The sequence below is a fragment of the Alosa alosa genome, chromosome 18, assembly GCF_017589495.1.
Source record: "Alosa alosa isolate M-15738 ecotype Scorff River chromosome 18, AALO_Geno_1.1, whole genome shotgun sequence".
Taxonomy (NCBI): Eukaryota; Metazoa; Chordata; class Actinopteri; order Clupeiformes; family Clupeidae; genus Alosa; species Alosa alosa.
The window spans coordinates 10,203,041-10,222,728 of NC_063206.1; the positions used below are offsets into that span (position 1 = coordinate 10,203,041).

A 19,688-nucleotide genomic window follows, 5' to 3' on the forward strand; every position below is an offset into this window, starting at 1 on the left:
TCCTCTGGATTCGGAAGCTCTTGATTGTGTTGCTGGAGTCCAGCAGCAGGTTTTGCCTTTCTCTCAGCGTGTTAGCTGACCAGCTGATCGTTGGACTAGTGTCAGGGCACCTGTCACACTCTTTGCTTTGTTTGCCGTCTCTGTCTTACTCTGACTTTTCCCCCTCTCTCTCTATCTCTCTCTATCCGTCTCTCTCTCTATATATTTATAACTTTTTATCTCTCTCTCTCTCTCACCTTGTCTCATTCACTCACATACTCAAACACAAACAAACGCACACACACCCATAAGAACTTTAGTCGCGACCCAAGCACAAGGATCTACATACAGGCTATAAATGGAAGTGTCTGGGAAGAGTTAATGCGAGCAGCAGGGCAGCAGGTATCAGGTGTCCGTCCTCGGTCACACAGTCTGGCTGTTGCAAAACAGCAGGCCACAGGATGTGTTTAGTATCAACAGTGCTCAGTGGTCAAACATCAGGTGTGTGCTTAAAAGCAGTGACCTGATCTCTCTCTCTCTCTGTGTGTGTGTGTGTGTGTGTGTGTGTGTGTGTGTGTGGGGTGGTGTGTGTGTGTGTGTGTGTGTGGGGTGGTGTGTGTGTGTGTGTGTGTGTGTGTGTGTGTGGTGTGTGTTGTGTGTTTGTGTGTGTGTGTGTGTGTGGGGGGTCTGTGTGGTGTGTGTGTGTGTCTGTGTGTGTGTGTGTGTGTGTCTGTGTGGTGTGTGTGTCTGTGTGGTGTGTGTGTGTGTGTGTGTGTGTGTGTGTGGTGTGTGTGTGTGTGTGCGTGTGTGTGTATGTATCTATAACAGATCGCTCTCCTGATATGGATAACTATTCTGAGGAGGATGATGACAGTTATTCCTCAGAACAGGAGGCCAGTGACGATGCGGTGCATGGACAGGTAATCTGCATTAAAACTTTTACATGCAGTGCCACTGTAGGATACCCATTAAGACACAGCCTGGTCGACAATTAAGTTGTAATACCATACAGAGCCAAAATATGATGCATGACTTTCCAAAACTTGTAGGACATATACGATGAGGATGATGAGGTACGGAAGCCGAAGAAGTCACGGAGGAAAATGATCAGAACAACCTCGATGACAAGGGTGAGCTCACATAATCAGCTGGCCACTAAATTTCAACCCTAGTAAGAATTTAGGTTCATATTTGCATACCAGAACAGACAGTATCAATACAATCTGTTTTGCCAAGATTTTATTATTATAGCCTACTATTCTTTCAAGACTTTGAACAGCTGACTTAATGCACTGCCTCGTCCATTCATAAGTTAGCTTCAGGCCTATTCAGCCTGTTTTCCACCTTAAAGTTAAAAATAGACGCCTCTCTAGGAGACAGAAAAAAACATGCCCTTTAATGGGGGACTGAGGCAGACTTTGAAATCAATTAACAGCAGAGGGAAGGTAAGCTCAGAGTGTGGGTTGCCGTCTCCATGGGGAGACTTCAGATGGCATTCTCTGAGCGTTAGCAGCACTTAGCGGAGCGCCCGGCGCTTGCAAGTGAGACCAAAAAGAAATGCTCTTTATATAGAGCCGCAGTGAATGACTAATCCGGGGGAGCGCACAATTGCTGTGACAACGGTCACGGAGGAAGTGTGGTGAGGCGCTCGGAGAAAAGAGAGAGAGAGAGAGAGAGAGCGAGAGAGAGAGAGAGAAGCCGCCTTTGAAGCGCCCCCACCCCTCCCTTTCCCTCACGCAGCTATAATGTGTCACGGTAAATTAGCTCCCTCTGTTCAGCCTCTCAGTCAATTAACGCTTGTGCTGGTTCCTCTCCCCTCTTCAACAGCAACCCAACTTCAAGCAGAAGTTTGTGGCCTTACTCAAGAGGTTCAAGGTGACTGACGAGGTGAGTCGTAACTGCAAAGTCCCCAACTCCAAACCCACTGTCAGTAGTTTTCCCCCGCCTTCATGAAAGAGAGTGGTGACAAAGATAGGCCGTCCTCTCTACTCTACTCTGTCTCTATCTTTTCTCTTATTGGATGATTCTCAGGTAAGTATTTGTGTACATCATCATCGTGACACTGTGGTCATTCAGGAAGTAAGATTATTTGTCACTAACCTCCATGAAGGAGGCCTTATAATCATTCAGAAAGACCTTAAAGCAACACCAAAGAGTTTTTTATACCTTAAAATAATGTTTCCAAAATTGTTTCAGTGGTTCATCAACTCGTGACAGGGTGAACAGCAATTCTGCATTCGCTTTGCGGCCCTCTATCGGCTATAACCGCACTATGTAAGTTTGCCAGATCGGGTAGCAGATCTGTAGTTCGATGGAACGAGACATAAGAAACTACAAATTTGACTTGCATCTGATGTCGCAATACATCGTGCTTTTATACGTCATGCAAAATATTCTACCTTGTCTGTGGACATCGTTATCTGCAAAGCCTGTGCTGGATAAACAAATAGCGTGCGTGCGACAGAGGGAAAGTTCTTTGGTGTTGCTTTAAAGAAAAAGATAAAGCAGGCAAGTCAAAGTAGTTGATAGGGATTGAAAACAAATGTTCACATTTGACACAAACACACAGACACACACACACGCACACACACGCACGCACGCACACACAGTATTCATCTACAGGCCCCTTTGGAAAACCCCTCTTGTCCTTAATGTCCCCTACAACTAATAATGAATGCCATTAGCGTTAGCCCCTAGCAATAAATCCATTACCCTCTGTTTACTGTGTGCCTGCTAATTCCATTTCGGCCTGAGTTCATTAGCTCGCCTGTCCATCCACATGGTGGCTGCGCGTAACTCCTGTGGCTTTGGTCATGGCCCAGTAGGCGCAGGACCATAATTGTGCTGTGTTGCAGCAACATTAAGGGACCGGACTTCGCCCCATGTACGGGTTCTTGTTCAGGGCTAGAAAGTTGACAAGCAGATGGGTGCTTAAGCTGAATGGGTTCAGCGCTCTGCTCTCTCTTTTTCTCAGTGGCAGTTAGCACTAGCCAGAGCTGCAAGTAATTAGTCAGGCTGAATTTATTTTTGTTTGAAACAGAGTAAAGATTTGTATCGTTTTCATTGTTTTGTATGATCAGTGAATGTATTTTAGTGTCGAAATGCCTCTGCCTGTATGTTTGTGTGTGTGTGTGTGTGTGTGTGTGTGTGTGTGTGTGTGTGTGTGTGATAGGGCGGGAGGGATCGACAGAGAGAGAGAGAGAAAGAGAGAGAGAGAGAAATTGCATGCAGTTGGGTTTGAATTTTACACTTGGGGTCAAATCTGCCCATGGCACAATTCTCCTTGGCAGATTTCTGTCAATTTCTCCAATCCCCTTGTTAACACATTTTAATCATTTCAATGGAGAGTGCAGGGCAGTCTATTGACAGATGTAAATACGTCCAACCCCACGGAGAGCATGAGAGAGAGAGAGAGAGAGAGAGAGAGAAGCCGCCTTTGAGAGCCTGCTGTGCACTCTGCCAAGTCTGGGTCTTAATGGTCCGATTGGTAAGCTGCCGATTTCGCTGCCAGCGGACAGTTGAAGCTCAGGCTGCCTGGAAATAGTATCCTCCATGCTTCAGGTCCACTCGCCAAGACTACGGCAAAGCAGGATCAGAGACGGCAGCTTATACAGGGCTCGTACCTCTCATGGCCCTGTTTGTTTTCATAACCTTTCACATTTCTCCTCATACATTTACCCGCTTTTGAACACATATGTTTTTTGCCATTGGGTGGCATTTTAAGACATTGCACAGCTACAAGAATGAAGGATGTGTGTGTGTGTGTGTGTGTGTGTGTGTGTGTGTGTGTGTTTTGTGCATATGCTTGATTTTTATCAAAGCCATAATGGTGTATGATTCAGCTGCCTTTACAATTGCACTGGATCAGTGTGGACCTACAGCTGCAATGCAATTGTGAAGGAGTATGCGTGTGCCACGGGTTGTGAGTGTGTAAAGGAATCCAGGTCTTTTCAGTATGTACTAATGCAATGTCTTTTTTTAATTTGTAGTGTAGTTTATCAAACCAATTAATTATGCTGAGCCATATCCAGTTTAAGTGACGTCACGCTCTCTTCTGCTGAATTGCCCGTAGTAGACTATGAATGCTCTTCAAGAGTGACACTACCTTTAATCCAGGGATGCTGGAATTGTCCCTCATTGTCCCTCACATAAGTGCCAGGGTATGCTTAGTGTGTGCAGAGTGGAAGTTTGAGCGCATTGTTTTTTATCTTGTTTTGAATGAACACTACGCCCCAGTGTCAGTCTACATGTTGTAGAGGTCAGAAACACCTTTTATCATATCTCCTATTCCACCTCCGGATGACACCATACTCAACCTGCACTCACCTGAGCTACCTTTTACAGGTGTGGAGTTAGAACTGTGTGTAGGGGGAGGGGGGAGCAAGAAGAGAGGAACAAAAGCGGCAAGATGGTTGTTTTGACTCTATATTTTGCATTTCTCATCCATACACTGTCCAGACTGACACTGCGCTCACTTGTGCCCATCACAAAACACCTACTAAGTGGGAAGTCGGTCAGACAAATGGTTTGAGAGATATGCGTAGAACACACAGACATACAGACAGTACAGTCCACTGTGCACTTGTTAGCTTCTCTGTCAATGTATTTGAATGCACAGTATGCGTGTGTGTGAGTGACACACATAACATGTTTAGGAGGGAGAGCTTGGAAGCATGCTTGTGTAAGATATGGCACGTATGGATGCCCATATATATATCGCAGAATGTAGGTCAGAGCAGTGACAGTAATGAGTATACTGTATGTTGAATCCCTGTGTCTGTGACAAATTAGAATGGCAGAATTAAAGTTGTGCCTTGGGGTAAATTTATAATTGCACTTGGTTGATATTAGTTATTTATTTAGTAATTTGCTCATTTCTGTCACCACTCTCTTGCTTGTTCAATGTGCTTCTGACAATATTGCAGGATTGAGTTGAAATGAAAACTGCAGTGAATTTTTAATTCCCATCATTCTCATTAGTTAATTAAGGTTTTTCTATTTGCTACATGTCTCAGTAGTGAGGGATTACCAGTATCCAGATCAGTGCCCCTAACTTAACTTAACTTTTGATATGATCGCTATTGATTGTGTTTAGTTGGAAAGAGGAGGCAGGTGGAGAAGACGAGTTGAAGTTTGTTTGTCACAATTGTTCATAGAGTAATTATTCATTTTTTGATGATTCTGACACACATTGTTCCGTTTGTTCTAATGACCTCTTTTATCTCTGTGTTGGAAGCTGTTTGGATAATTATGTTTGTGTCAATCTTAGAGACACTGCCATAATGTCATTCTCCATGAGCAAACTAGGCTAGGGCACAGCGTGGGCTTCCTGTCTCTTGTTTACCTTTATATATAGATTGTGCGGTGGTAGCATCGTGGTTAAAGAGTTGGGCTAGAATACAGTAGCCTGAAAAGTTGTGGGTTCAATTCCTGACTTCCACCATTGTGCCCCTGAGCAAGGCACTTAACTCCGAGTTGCTCCGGGGACAATGGCCCTTGTAATATACTGTAATTGTCTTCGGGTAAAAGTGTCTGCTAAATGTAAATGTAGATCATTCTTTACAGTCTTCTGACAACTGTATTCATGGACAGGTTCTGGACTCCGACCCGGTGGACCAGACCCAGGAGGTGGAGGAGGATCTGGACCTGCTGTACGACAGCCTGGACAACCAGAGCGACAGTGGCCCCGAGATGGAGGACAACGAGAGCGTCATGAGCACACCCAAACCCAAACTCAAGTAAGACGCTCCGCACCGCACCACAACTCCTCAGTCAAAATCTCAACAGCTTTGTTATTAGTCTAAATTAGCACAGGTTTGTCATCAATGCATCTTTGTGCTGATCAGGTCCCTCCAGGTCTGGTCCAGTCAATATCTGACCTTACTGGCTGGTCCATTTTAATCACCCAGTGCCTGCTACAATGCCTCTCTTACTGAATTACCTCGAAAGAGGCAATCAAGTAGCCTGGCGGGCCATCCTATATCATTGAAATGTATAGTCTGGCATCAAACCATTCACCTCGCTTAATCCAAGGGGCGGGCAGAGAATTGTCTTTCAAACTGCCTAGGCATGCCAGCGCTACGACCATATCCGTATCCGGTCGGCAAAACGGCAAATACATCCTTCTTCGAAAGGAATGACTTAAGTGCATTGTGTTGCTCAACTTTCAAAGAAAAGCACAAGTCCAACTTCTCCAAAGTTGACGCCAACGCCGATTCAAACAACCCGCTCTTCGATTCGCCATAGCCACCTTCCTTGTTGTTCACCGTCGCTTAGGACTGTCGTTATCCTGTTAAGCCGCCTTTAAGACTCTCTAACAAAATAGAGCACTGTGATTGGATGAGGTCCACGGCGTCAGCCAATAGAAATCCCTATGGTTTGATACTAGACGTACAGGCTGAGCAAATTAATTTGCCGCCGCTAGGGTGCGTCTAGATTTCTAGGCTAGCAATCAAGCACTCTGAACCTTGAATTGTGTTCCTAATATACTGTATGCACTGGTGGGTTTAGGCTAAATATTGAATAAAACAGCATCACTGAAACAACCACAGTTTTTGTTTTTTGTCATACCTGCTCAAAGCACACACAGACACACATTGAAATGAGACATAACATCGGTAGACATCTGTGCACGACGCAACCTCTCCCTCTAACTCCGCTCTCCTTCGTCCTTCAGGCCGTTTTTTGAGGGCATGTCCCACTCCAGCTCCCAGACGGAGATCGGCAGCCTGCACAGCCAGAGGAGTCAGCCTCGCGACCGCAGCTGCGCAGTGAGTTTAACCCCCCTCACCACCTTTAAAGCACAGTCCTTACTTCACCCACATTCACTCACCTTAAGGCCATGGACAACAGACACACTGGACTAAATGGATACTTTTAGCACTTGGCCCGTGCAGGCGTTTGGCCGGGGATACACATTTTTACTGGTTACTCCACCTCCACTCACGTCTGCTCACTCTTCTCAGTTTTCAGGCGCTTTAACAACACGGGAAAGGGTCTGAGCGAGAGACCGAAATATTTCTGGAGCTTCTAGAGTTTCTGGAACTTACTGAGTGAGCAGAAGCCTCAGCCAAGTGTGTGTCAACAAAATGAATAGTGAATTTGAATAAATGAGATGTGCTCGGAATAGTGCTTAAAAGCCTCCGGAGGATGGCCAGGAGCCCTGTCCACTCTGTTCTTGTAGTGGCCACTCCTCACCTTCGGGCAACAACACCTACTCTTCCTCTTCCTCTTCCTCCTCCTGTCTTCGCGCCTCGTCGCCTGGCACTGGCCCAAGGGGATGCTGTCACCTCGGAACTTACTTCATCTCCGTTCAGCCTCTTCGGCTCTATAGAAATACACCGCGTCACCCTGTAATTGACTTATGCCAACACTTACGGTGAGTTACGCCCTAAGACTCGCAGACTGAGTTCATTAATCTTACCTCACCTGATCCAGTGCTAGGGGAGAGTGAGTGAGTGAATGCACAGCCATATTGGCCTTCCATTCACTCTGTGGGTCACTTACGATAAAGTGACTGTGGGTCACTTACGATAATCCTCTCTCACTCACCCAGTGGTGGAGACACACACACAGTGTAAAGCTATACCCATGCTATTGGCATGTATGCACAGGTATAGCCACATACTGTATGCCTGTAAAATTATTAACATTGAATCATTGAATAATCATGTACCAATGTCACAAGCACCACATTTACCCAAACATCGCAGTGGTGGTGATAGCTGCCACTGTTGTGTCTCAATGATAGGGAGGGAAGCTCTCAAGCAGCCATAGCTATGTTAGGAAAGGCTCATAATGGACATCATCTAGCTTTTTATCAGAGGACTTAATGCTCTGTATCAGTGGAGTCAATGCTCCCAGCCATACTATTCCTATCTGCTGTGGGCAAGAGTGTGTATCTGTCTGTGTGGGTGTGGGTGTGAGCATATGTGTTTGTGTGGGAGAGGTGAAAGGGGTGCAGGGAGGGTCACAGAGGTGGCGTCTCACCTTCCCCCCCAGGGCCGCCCCAAACCGTCGGGTATTTTTAGGGCTTGACATGAGATGCCCACCCCACCCCTCCCCTCTCCTACCCGCTTGTCCGTTCAGCCCGTGTTAATGCCAGGCACTCTCAGAATCCCTGGAGCGTCATTCATGGACATATGAGAGAGGGTGTGCGTGCACAGGCATGTCAGCCATCAACACCCCCGACAGGCAGTTCAGACACACTCGGCCAATCTGCTGGGGATCAAAACATACTGCTTCCTCAGGACAAGAGCTGAGGTCACAGATACATCAAGGATCAAGTGGCAAATTTGATGTTTTGACACAAATGCCGAAAGCAGCTGTTGATTAACTGAGGCCATAACATATATGTTTGTGTGTGTGTGTGCGTGTGTGTGTGTGTGTGTGTGTGTGTGTGTGTTTGTGTGAAGTACATGAAAGTGCATCCGAAACCAGAAAGTGGGTCTGTTTGTCATTTCCCTGAAGTCTGAAAGAATGTTTATGGGTAATAAAGCGAACTGGGTTGTGAACTCCACGGTGCATGGCTCTATCCTGTGTTTGTGCGCGCCTGTCACCTTAACTCAAGGGAAAGGGAGACTGGGAGAAAGGGAGGGAGAGAGAGAGAGAGAGAGAGAAGAGAGAGAGAGAAGAGAGAGAGAGTGGAAGAGGGAGGGAGAGAGAGGAGAGAGAGAGAGTGGAGGAGAGAGGGAGTGTTGAGTTAAAACACGTCTTCAGAGAAGTGTGAGAGCATCAAAGCCAGGCAGTCTGTGCTTCGCCCCGGCCTACCGATATTTATATCCTTGCCTCCCCCTGTGAAGTCTCTGTGAAGTTGCAAAAACAGAAAACACACTGCACCCCAATACACACACACACACACACACACACACACACACACCGCTTGTGAAACAACGGCCTTGCTTGGCAAGGTTTCACCATGGACCGCGGGTGGCACGAACCTGTATTTTAAACATGTGTAGTGGTTTGTTTTGCACTCCTTAGAGGATGTTTTTCCACCAGCTGGTGAGAAGAGGTAGGAGGACTGCAAACTAACATCGCCCCCTTCAGGCTGACTGTGTCAATGCTCTTGGTGCTTTTCTTGTATTGTTCCAGAGTGCTGACTTGTTATCGGTGGCAAAGTGTAAGCCTTCAGGGACTCGGCACCAGGAGGACATCAACATGGATTCTCCAACAGGGGTAGGTTGTGCTTTCTTTCATTTTAATGCATACAACAAAAATTCCAAAATGTCATTGTTTTGGCTTTAATAGGTTTGTTAATGTATCTTTAAAGTTTAGAGTGAGTGGTAGAATGAAGACAGAGAGAGACAGAGAGCGTGGTGGGAAACAGGAGACAGGAATGTCACACAGTCAGAACAGGTAGAATCAGTGTTCTTCCTCTGAGTGATTCAGCGTCTGTTCTGGCAGTAATATCTGAGCTCTCTGCTCTAGCCATCTGTTCTCTGGCTTGCGTATCTCTCTGTTACCCGCAGACACCACACACACGCACACACACACACACACACACACACACACACACACACACACACACACACACACACGCCGTCTTGCTTGCACTCAGCTCCCCTGATGTGCAGACATGCCGGGTCTCCCCATGAACCATCTACATTATTCAGACGAACAGGAAATAGGCCGGGCTGCTTTCTTTGACCCCCTGTGACCCTTAGCATTAGGGTTTCCATAGCAACAATGTGTTCATGGGGCAGAGGGCCGCCTGTGTTTCTCGACAGATTCACACCCTGTCGACACAGACATTGGTGTTTTTCGTGCCTACTGAACAAAAAAAATCCCACTTATTAGTCCATGGAACTGGAGCATTAACATATCCGCTGAGAAAATAAGCTTTCCTGTCCTCATTGTGAGATTGAGTTGAGGAATGTAGGCTGCCATGGAAATCAGTGCTTCATGGCTGTAGTTGCATACATGTTTCTGTCAAAAATAGCAGAATGGTAAACTAGAGCAGTGTTTTCCAACCTTTTTTCCTTGAAGGCCCCCTTGCCTGTGTCTAAGACAAGCCAGGGCCCCCTACCTGAACTCCTACCCGCATACACACACAAAAAGAATAAAGTGATTCATTACAAACTTATTCAGTGTTCAGAGGTCAGAGGTAATAAATAGCTACATTAATTTAAATATGTTTTAATTTGGATTATACAGAATTTTGATTATCCAATTGGCTGTGTTATTGGGATTTTATACATTTGTGCGCAAATATAATTTTGTGGTAACCTTACAACCTCAGCCCAGGCAACATTGTGCGGACCGGGTTCCAGGTTGGGAACCACTGAACTAGAGTTGTAATAGAACTTCCACTGTATTAATGCTGCAAGGTTATGATAATTACTAGTTGAAGTGATCGTGGGATCGTAATCCTCAGCTGGGGTTGGTGATGGGTGAGTGTCCATGATGGTCCAGGGTCTTACAGGGCTCTTGTGTATGTGTATGTGTGTGTGTGTGTGTGTGTGGCTGCAGGAGGTGGATGTGGAGGACTTTGGGCCCGTGGTTGGGGAGGTCACCAGCAGCTGGGAGGTGAACGCTGAGCGCCTGGCCAACACTGTGAGCAAACTCTGCAAGATGGAGTCCCAGAACCACATGTCGCCCAGGTAACGTGCACTAAACGCCCACTTATGCTGACCCTCTCTCCGTACAACCAGACGAGCGACAACTTACTACCAGTACAAAAGTCTCTGAGAGAAAATATGCCATTTTGATAGAGCCCCTCTGTGTTGTGTGGATACACACATTTGGCTCCTTTCAGCCATGGACAACCCTAGGGAACAATTTTTCTTCAAGCTGTATTTACTTAAGCAATAAGCTTAAGTTGCAGTGATTTTAGAAGAGCTAAGGGGCTTTGTAGAGGCTACTCATGCTGGGAATCATGCATTCTATCACACATCACACAAAATCCCATTTAGTTAAAAATAAGGGAGCAGCATTGCTAGGAAAACTTCAATGCCCTTGATTTGGTTGCTGAGGTAACGTGCGGTGTTGAATGTTTGTGTGTGTGTGTGTGTATCTCCTGCAGTAAACTGGAGAGCCGCATGCAGCGTCGCGCCCGCAGCACCTCCATGAAGGACCGGCAGAACTCGCGCACCCAGAGCGAGCGGAACACCAGCATGGACAGCGAGTGCTCCCCAGAGGCCCGGCTGGTCACACAGGTCAGAGGACACACACACACACACACACACACACACACACACACACACACACACACACACACAAACACACACACACACACACACACACACACACACACACAAAACCATAAACACTGCCGTGAGCTCTCAGCAACTAAGTTGACAACTCTCAAGGAATCTATGGTGCGCACTCGTTTTTTATCATTCATTTAAGCAATGTGTTTTATGGGTTTATACATAAAGGCTACCGTTTACGAGACTGGTTTCCCATAAACACACCACTACCTGAACAAACTGTGAATAGTAACACCTCCTACTTGGACTAAGCATGTCCACCTCTGACGCACGCAAGTTTAGCGCTCCTCCGCCAGGTAGGGTGATAAAGCTGTCGGGCCTGTCTGAGGTGGAACAATGGTCACTGCTATAATGAATCAGCATCAGGGTTCCTGGCCTCGGGGGAGGTGGAAACATGGGGTCAAACTAACGCTGGTCACACCAGTTGGGCAGTGAGTGTGCTGACAGCGAGTGGCTTTTCTGTGTGTTTGTTGTTACATAACAAACTGCTGAACATGGGTATTATGTCAGTTGATTGTGCATAACGTGTGTTCTGAACTTTGCACTGTAGGTATTGTTTGGACTATTTATACGACTGTTGTCGTTTCCTAAGTGCTTGTTATAGTAAGCCTAAGCTAAGGAATGCTGTCAATCCCCTTGCAATGTGTCAAACTTTCGGTGATAAGCTTCCACAATAGCCGTAATCTAGCCAAATCCTCAAAGAGCTTGGAAGTTGGTACATGTTGAAGCAGGTCTCAGTGGCCAGTACATTAGCACTGCATGGAGCCACAATCCTGGCACATTTCTTTGAACTGTGTTTGGTAATGTGACAAATGATGTCCTGTCACAGGTACCCAGGAAGTCGGTGTATGACCAGCTGAACCAGATCCTCATCTCAGACGAGCGCCTTCCCGAGAGCATCATCCTCATTAACACAGTGGACTGGCAAGGCCAGGTCTGTGTGTGTGTGTGTGTGTGTGTGTGTGTGTGTGTGTGTGTGTGTGTGTGTGTGTGTGTGTGTGTGTGTGTGTGTGTGCGTGTTTGTGTGTGTGTGTGTGGGGAGTACTGTGGTGTGAAACATTGTTGTGTAGTGTGAAACAGTTCTATTCAATGCAAAGTTGCCTTATTAGCATGACACTTTAGATACAGTGTTACCAAATAAAAAGAAAAAGCACATTAATTTACTGTAACTCTCCCTCCCTCTCTCTCTCTCTCTCTCTCTCTCTCTCTCTCTCTCTCTTCCCACCCTTCATTCTTTCCTGCTGCAGTATGTGGCTGGTGTCCTGCATAAGCAGAATCGGCCCATTGTGTCCACTTGCTCCGCTGCAGACGTGCAGGCTGCCTTCAACACCATTGTGACCCGCATCCAGAGATTGTAAGTCACACTCAAAGCACTTCTGATCCAATCACTGTGCAAACAACCCGACAGCCCTCTTCACTGCTTTTGCAATGCAATCTGTTCTTGGTCCTTCACTTAAGATGATGGTTTTCTCTGTACCTTGTGAAACGCCCACTGGCAGGTTGCCATGAGTACTGTTGAGATGCAGTGCCCACGGCTCCATCGCTGAAAGCACTTTACAGGATCTCATAACATTTTGACCATATAAGGAGCAGACCCACCTCATCCCTCTTCTCTCGCTCTCTTCAGCTTGTCAAACAGTCCAGCCCGCACTTCCTCCATCTGTGCAGGAACCCCCCTTGAATCAGCCTGGGTTATGTCTGCCAGATCACGGGCTGGGGGAGCCGTGGGTTGGACAGCCAGACTCTGAGACAGGATTTACGTCCTCCTCAGCATCGGATGGGCTCCCCCCCAAAAAATGTGCTGAGACTCTGGGTCAGCCACCGGCCCGTGATCGGCCCAGATACGGGCCTGATCCAGACGCGCAATACAGTCAGCTATACAAGTGTCTATTTTGAATTGCCCTTCAAAAGCCTCCATTAAAGGGATGTTAAGTCTAGACATGGTGAAGCATGTTTCATGATCTGAATGTTTATTGTCTCTTACCTGAACAGCTACATTTCCTATGTCCCTAGCCCCCAACCTCCACCTCTCTCTCTTTCTATCCTTCTGCATGTTTATTTGTCTGGCCTACGTATCTTTTCTTTTCTGTCTGTCAGACTAAAATGTTTTTTTTTTTTTACTCCTTCTGTCTCCTACAGCTGCAACTGCAATGCCCAGACGCCGCCCACCATCAAGGTCGCCGTGGCGGGAGACCAGAGCTACCTCAGCACGGTGCTGCGCTTCTTCGTGGAGCAGCTGGCCAACAAGACGCCCGATTGGCTCAGCTACATCCGCTTCCTGGTCATCCCCATTGGTACGAAGACTAAATACTATTTTTGTTGCTTTCTGTATTCATGCATGTGGCTATGAAGGCCTAGGGGGTACCATTAAAGTATGAGGTTGGTATTTGCCCTAAGAAAACAATGGAGCTCTTTGAGGAGCTTCATATCTGATGATATGATATCCATTGGTTTAGGATCCCATCCGTTGGCAAAGTATGTGGCGTCGTTGGACAGCAAGTTCAACAGCATCTTCATGGACACGGCGTGGAGGGAGCTTTTCTGCAGGCCAGAACCGCCCTCCACAGGTAAAGCCCTCTTATGGAACCTTAGCACCAGCCTAGAACCTTTGGCAGAGTGAACCTGCATCACCACTGCACTAAACCTTACTCAACATGGCAGATACCACTATATATTAAGATACATACAAATGAACTACAACTGTCTTCCGATTAGACTTAAAAAGGAAAGCATAGTAACCATTGACCATTAACCATTGTATAAGGGACCCTCCTTCCAGAGGACTGGACCTTAGGTACTCTACTAACACTTAAGGGACAGAGCCGATGTCCCATGTACTGTATGACTTTATGTCTTACAGTAACACCTCTAGCACAAGACCACTACTCTTTTATATTTATAATGCACCACCACCAAACACTTCCACTCACACAAACATACTGAAACAGCACACCTACACAGCATGCAGTGCACAGTGTGGTCCACTCTACATGTGTGCTCATTAACTGGAGTGGGGTGGGTGCCTGTGTTGGCCTGGAGCACCCTGCTCGAACACTGTTGTGTGTTTGTTAGTGCTAGTACTAGTTGCTTTGACTCTGTGGTCGTGGCTTGGAGCAAAGCAGATGTGCCAGGCACCTTCCCTCCCCCTTCCTTCTTCTCCTGCACAACCTGTCAGGTTAGAAGCCCACTGACATAATGCTGTCATAGTTCCAGCATTTAGCTTGTAGCATGTGGCAGCACTGCCTACAATACACAGGCACAGATACAGCACCTCATTAGTGTTCATTACTGTAAATATAATGTCTATTGGGAATTCAATTGTAAATGTTTATGCTGTATGTGTGTATCTCTGTCTGTGTGTTGGTTCGTGTGTGTGTGTGTGTGCATTAGATAATCTTGATGTGGCTGGAAGGATTATCCAGTACCTGGCTGGTGCCAATGTGTCCCATCAATTCCCAATCTCAGAGGCCATGCTTACCTACAAACAAAAGAGGTACACACAGGTGGTGTTTGAGAGAGCGAGAGAGAGATTGCATATCCTTTATGTGAGTGTGTGCACATGCTCAGATTTATTGAAATGTTTTTATTTGGATGTTTTGTTTCTGGTTTGATGCCTTTGTATGTGTGTGCCTTCATGAGTGTAAAGTGCACGTTTTAATTTGAACAGCTGAGGCTGTGTGTGTGCGTGTGCGTGTATGTGTGTGTGTGCGTGTGCTAAAACATATCTGACTCAAACAGTTCCAGGGCTGGAAATGTGACAGAGGCCCTTTCAGCCACATTGAGTCCGAAGAACTCCCCAGAACGTTCTCTCCAGACTCCCCCCGTTTGCTCTCCTCTCCTCACAACATGGCAGCCGCCCCAGTCACTGCTTTATCGACTCGGCTCCGCTGACTTAGGCCATCCTCATCCTGGCATCGTCCACTGCAACTGTTTAAATTCCACTTCAAACAAACCTCCTCTCTCTCCAAAAGTGCCCCGAAACCGACTCTGATTGGTAATACCCATTTGTTTGAATGGGCCATTACGAGCACATTGGCCGGTCCGTACAGGCAAATTAGAGTATTCGAATGTGAATCGTATGAGTAACACGAAATTGCCTGAATTCTGTTGGAATGAATCACTCTGGTGAATCAAAATATTGGAGGCCAGTGAGTGTGGAAAAGGGAGTCAGCTAGAGCGAGTCCTTTTTCCCTTTCCTGTGTTTGTCTGCAGAGGAACTGGAGAAAGCTAAGCCTCCATTTATCACTCAGTGGATTCTTTCCACTCTGGGCCACGGCAGGGGCCTGCGATGGTGAGGAGCGGCGGGCGGCGCTCTCTCTCTCTCTCTCTCAAACGCTTCCTCCTCACCCCAGCTACGCCGCTGTCCACTCTCCCCTCACCCTCACCCTTTCTCTCTCTTTCTCTCTCTCACACACTTGTTTTGTTTTTACTAAAGTGCACTCTGAGATGGTCTACCTTTACTTTCTCCTTTTCTTTCTTTCCTCCTGCTCTCTCTCACGTTTCAACTAATCAACTAAAGGCTTCTGCACAACTGCCTCACAAAGTAACACTCTCTTGCCCTCATTTGCTGTTTGTGTTTGTTTTTCTTTTGTCTCTTTTGTTTGCACCCCAGGAAGCGAAGCTTGTATTTTGATTTTTACATCAGGTATATATTACGCTAATTCCTACTTTTCCTTTATTTCCTACTTATAATCAAAGTACTTATAATATACTTATTATACTTATAATTATTATTTTCCTTGCGATACCCACTCACTCATTCTCCCTCCTGCCCGTTTGCCTGGTCCTGACCTTCTGTCTCCTGGTCCTCCCTGTCCGTCTCGTGGCCTTTAACTCCCCAGCCTGCTCGTTGTCTCTCCTCTCCTGTGGTTTCCCCCTTGGGGTTGACTCATCCTCTGCTTGATTATTCATTACATCCCTATTAAGACACGCCTGACAACTTCTACTAAAAATACAGCCAAGTGAAGTCGAGTAATAGATTATTGATGGCAATGCAAATTCCCTCACAGGTTCAAAGCCCAGAGGGGAAGACTTTGATGAGGGATTAAGTGTCAGCAAAACAGCGTGGCAGGGCTTAAATCACCAATTGAGGTTACTTATTATGACAAGCCATCTGGAGCAACCTATGAAGCTTCATCAGACAGAAGTGATACAGATAATAATGAGGTTATGATCATATACTGTCATTTATTTGCTACTTCATGGGAGAAGTTTTCATTCTGCAGCATTCAATCAAGAATTATAGCTTGAACGATGTTGGTCTGGGTTACTTTGACAATGTACTTTATGTCAGTGCAGTGCGGGATTCTGATACTTTTGATCCATATACAGATTGGCATGCTTTGTGCAAGTAGTGCTGTTTTGACAAGCTCATTCCAAAACTGATTCATCGAAATCATGAGGTCTTTACAGTAACACTAGATTCCTGCCGACTCATACACTAAGTTCTTCTGAGAAGACAAGCTGTCCTTGTCTCTGCAGTAGCAGAGGGAGTGCTGTTGGTGCCTATAGATGAAATACCACAGGGCGGTAGCTCATGAGTCACCATGTGTGTGTGAGTGCCAGTGTGTGTGTGAGTGTGTGTGAGAGAGGGAGAGAGAGCAGGGAGGGGAGGTAGTCTTTTGCAGTAAATGCACTGAGCCTGTGCTCCGTAAGTGACGCGGAGGTGGAGTAGGGTGGGGGGGTGATGGGTCAGCCTCTAGATGACCTACATCTGCTCCCTGGCTGTGAGCACAGAGCACAGAACGTGGCAGTAAGAGTACTGTGGGCATCATCACACAAACCCACACACACACACACACACACACACACACACACACACACACACACACACACACACACACACACACACACACGCTCCCGCATGGTTGACTCACTTACAGCAAGCTGGGAAACTGCATTTCGATAGCTTGAACTGAACTCGCTGACGGCTAATGCTTGTAGCGGGAGATGCATTAGATTCGAGTTAATGCTTCCTTTCAAAGCAGTTATATGGCTGGCATATTATGCAGTGCTTACCGCTCACGGCAAGGCTACGTAGATGCAATATGTGTGTTTCATGTAAATCTGCTTTTGCATAGCAGCAGGATTTGAGCAAATCCCATGGCTCAGTGTGTAAGAGGTGCTTAATGCTATTTCTTTCACAAAAAGATTATGTGTGAATGAGATGGATGTATGCGTTATTTTTCATAGATAACACCTTTTAGATCCTCCCTTTCTATGGCTAGGCAGCCATGTCGCAAATTATGTCCTCTCACATTCAGAGTGGGCTATGGACCAAATCATCATACCCCCTTTGATGATGAACCACTTGTTCTAAATAGACATACATGCATTATAGAGATCAAAGAATCTTGAAGAAGGCTCAACTCTCTCGTACATGAAATGTAAACAAAATTTCCTTTGAAGTGCCCACAACACAGTTTATTCTCAGTTGAAGTGCCCATAACACAGTTTATTCCCCTTGCCATGTTCCCCAATCATTGCAACTCCCTAAGACGGTGCCATTTCACCCAGCCAATCAACCATGTTCCATTTCATACAATGGGACATCCTGATTGTGTCCAGGGTCATTGAGTGTTGATTCCCTTTATACTATATTCTCCTAAAGCACTCCCTCATGCTCTCTCTCTCTCTCTCTCTCTCTCTCTCTCTCTCACTCCTCTCTCTCTCTCTCTCTCTCTCTCACCAATCATAGCCCTGACGAGGACTCTTGCCAAAAATTTGTGCCATTTATCGGGGTAAGTCCTCCTGGTTACGCTCAACACAAACTGACTCCTTGACATCTGTGCAATAAAGCTGAGTAGCGGTGTCATGCGTGTATAATAAGGCAGGTGGAAAACCCTCTCTTCTCTTCTCTTCTCTCTCACAGGTTGTGAAAGTAGGCATTGTCGAGCACAGCCTCTCCACATCAGGTAATATGCCTCTTATTCCCAGCACGGCATTCAACCTGGAGGGGAAAACTCTCCATCCAACCGCCTATTGCTCGTTGGAGAGGATTGGTGGGGGAGAAGTATAGATGGAGACAGTTTCCTGGAAGAGGAGGAAAGGGCTATTATAGGATTTTCAGAGGAATGAGAGTCGTTGTGGTTCTGGTTGAAATTTTGATGTAGAATTGCTTCATGCATGAGGAAAATATGGAAACAAATAGTACGTAATAACAATATTTTGACATCCAGCTTTGAATGTGAAATAGAAGGCACGTGCCTTACTTTTATAAGAATGATAGATTAATTTAGAATCCCACTGCCAACTGGTTGACAAATGGATATGGAAGGGGTGAATCACAGCACTCTGAAATGGGAAAGGGAAAAAAGATTAGTTGTATTTTCTACAGCCCTCCATCATGGCCCAGCTTTGAGGCTCAGTTTAACTCAGTCCCAGTATCCATCTTGATTGGAACCTTGTAGATGTCAGCAGTTTGAGCCAATTTCCATGGCAACGGTGTGTTGACATCCACAAAGCATCACCAGGCCTGCACACATTTGCAATTCCACCGCAATCCAGTCAAGGCGACAGTAATTAGACGGATGAGTCACTACTTAAGACAAAACACAAATAAGAACACAAATGGCTCTCCACTGACAAGTGAGTGCCTGTTCACATGTTTACATGTTAGTACTAGGTATGCATGGCAGAGCCGTGAGTGCCTATGCGCAGGGGACTGAAGAAATTAATGCAATCCTAAAGTGGCAGGAAGTAAACCGGTAGTCACATGGCATCTTGGGATGTGGTAGTCGTTTGTGGGTCTGGGCATGTTTTTACACATCATTTTAGATTGACACAGTTTGTCTAGAGACCATGTGGTTGACATAGAGCCATGCACTAGTTTTTCGAAGCTAATGTTATACTTTTTGCTATAGTCGACCTACATTTAACCACTTTGCCACGACCACGTACTGTAAGGCCCTTATTCTAAATAGTTTTAGAATTTACTATTTCAACTCATCTAATTTCCATTAGTTTAGAAATTACTGTGGTCAGACTCAGTCACAGTACAGACATCTCATCTGGGGTGCAGCATGTCTGTGGTCAGTCACAGTACAGACATCTCATCTGGCGTGCAGCATGACTGTGGTCAGTCACAGTATTGACATCTCATGTCTGTGTGTTCTCTCTCTCATCATCATCCCTCTCTCTCTCTCTCTCTCTCTATCTCTCTATCTCTGTCCACAGTGGACTCGGATGATGCAATGGGCACTTCTCCGTCCCCCCAATTTGTTGTCCCCCACGGGAAGGAGATGTGTGGAACGCCCCCTCCCTCGCCCTCCGTGTCAGCCGGTCTGTCTGGAGCTGGGTGTGTATATTATCTCGTTTTACCATCCATTAACACACACACAAACACACACATACACACACACACACACACACACACACACACACACACACACACACACACACACACACACACACACACACACTCACACACACTATGTATTATCACACACATAAACCACATAGAAGTCAAACAAGCAAATCAAGGCAAAAAAAATTAGTGTT

General features: G+C 46.1%; 1 protein-coding gene across 3 annotated transcripts in view; it reads left to right on the forward strand.

Moving 5' to 3' along the window:
- The window catches only part of LOC125311490 (phosphofurin acidic cluster sorting protein 2-like), a 67,259-nt gene that overhangs the window by 40,702 nt on the left and 6,869 nt on the right, over positions 1 to 19,688 (forward strand). For 2 of the 3 annotated variants that reach the window (XM_048269593.1, XM_048269596.1), the window contains 17 exons: positions 808 to 899; positions 1,029 to 1,109; positions 1,807 to 1,866; positions 5,572 to 5,717; positions 6,656 to 6,749; positions 9,073 to 9,156; positions 10,450 to 10,580; positions 11,003 to 11,135; positions 12,019 to 12,123; positions 12,437 to 12,543; positions 13,329 to 13,483; positions 13,646 to 13,756; positions 14,580 to 14,682; positions 15,802 to 15,834; positions 17,887 to 17,929; positions 18,061 to 18,103; positions 19,365 to 19,485. In XM_048269593.1, coding sequence (XP_048125550.1) covers positions 808 to 899; positions 1,029 to 1,109; positions 1,807 to 1,866; positions 5,572 to 5,717; positions 6,656 to 6,749; positions 9,073 to 9,156; positions 10,450 to 10,580; positions 11,003 to 11,135; positions 12,019 to 12,123; positions 12,437 to 12,543; positions 13,329 to 13,483; positions 13,646 to 13,756; positions 14,580 to 14,682; positions 15,802 to 15,834; positions 17,887 to 17,929; positions 18,061 to 18,103; positions 19,365 to 19,485 — 1,642 coding nt within the window. The remainder of the gene's footprint in view (positions 1 to 807; positions 900 to 1,028; positions 1,110 to 1,806; positions 1,867 to 5,571; positions 5,718 to 6,655; positions 6,750 to 9,072; positions 9,157 to 10,449; positions 10,581 to 11,002; positions 11,136 to 12,018; positions 12,124 to 12,436; positions 12,544 to 13,328; positions 13,484 to 13,645; positions 13,757 to 14,579; positions 14,683 to 15,801; positions 15,835 to 17,886; positions 17,930 to 18,060; positions 18,104 to 19,364; positions 19,486 to 19,688) is intronic. The other variant, XM_048269594.1, reaches the window with a different exon arrangement.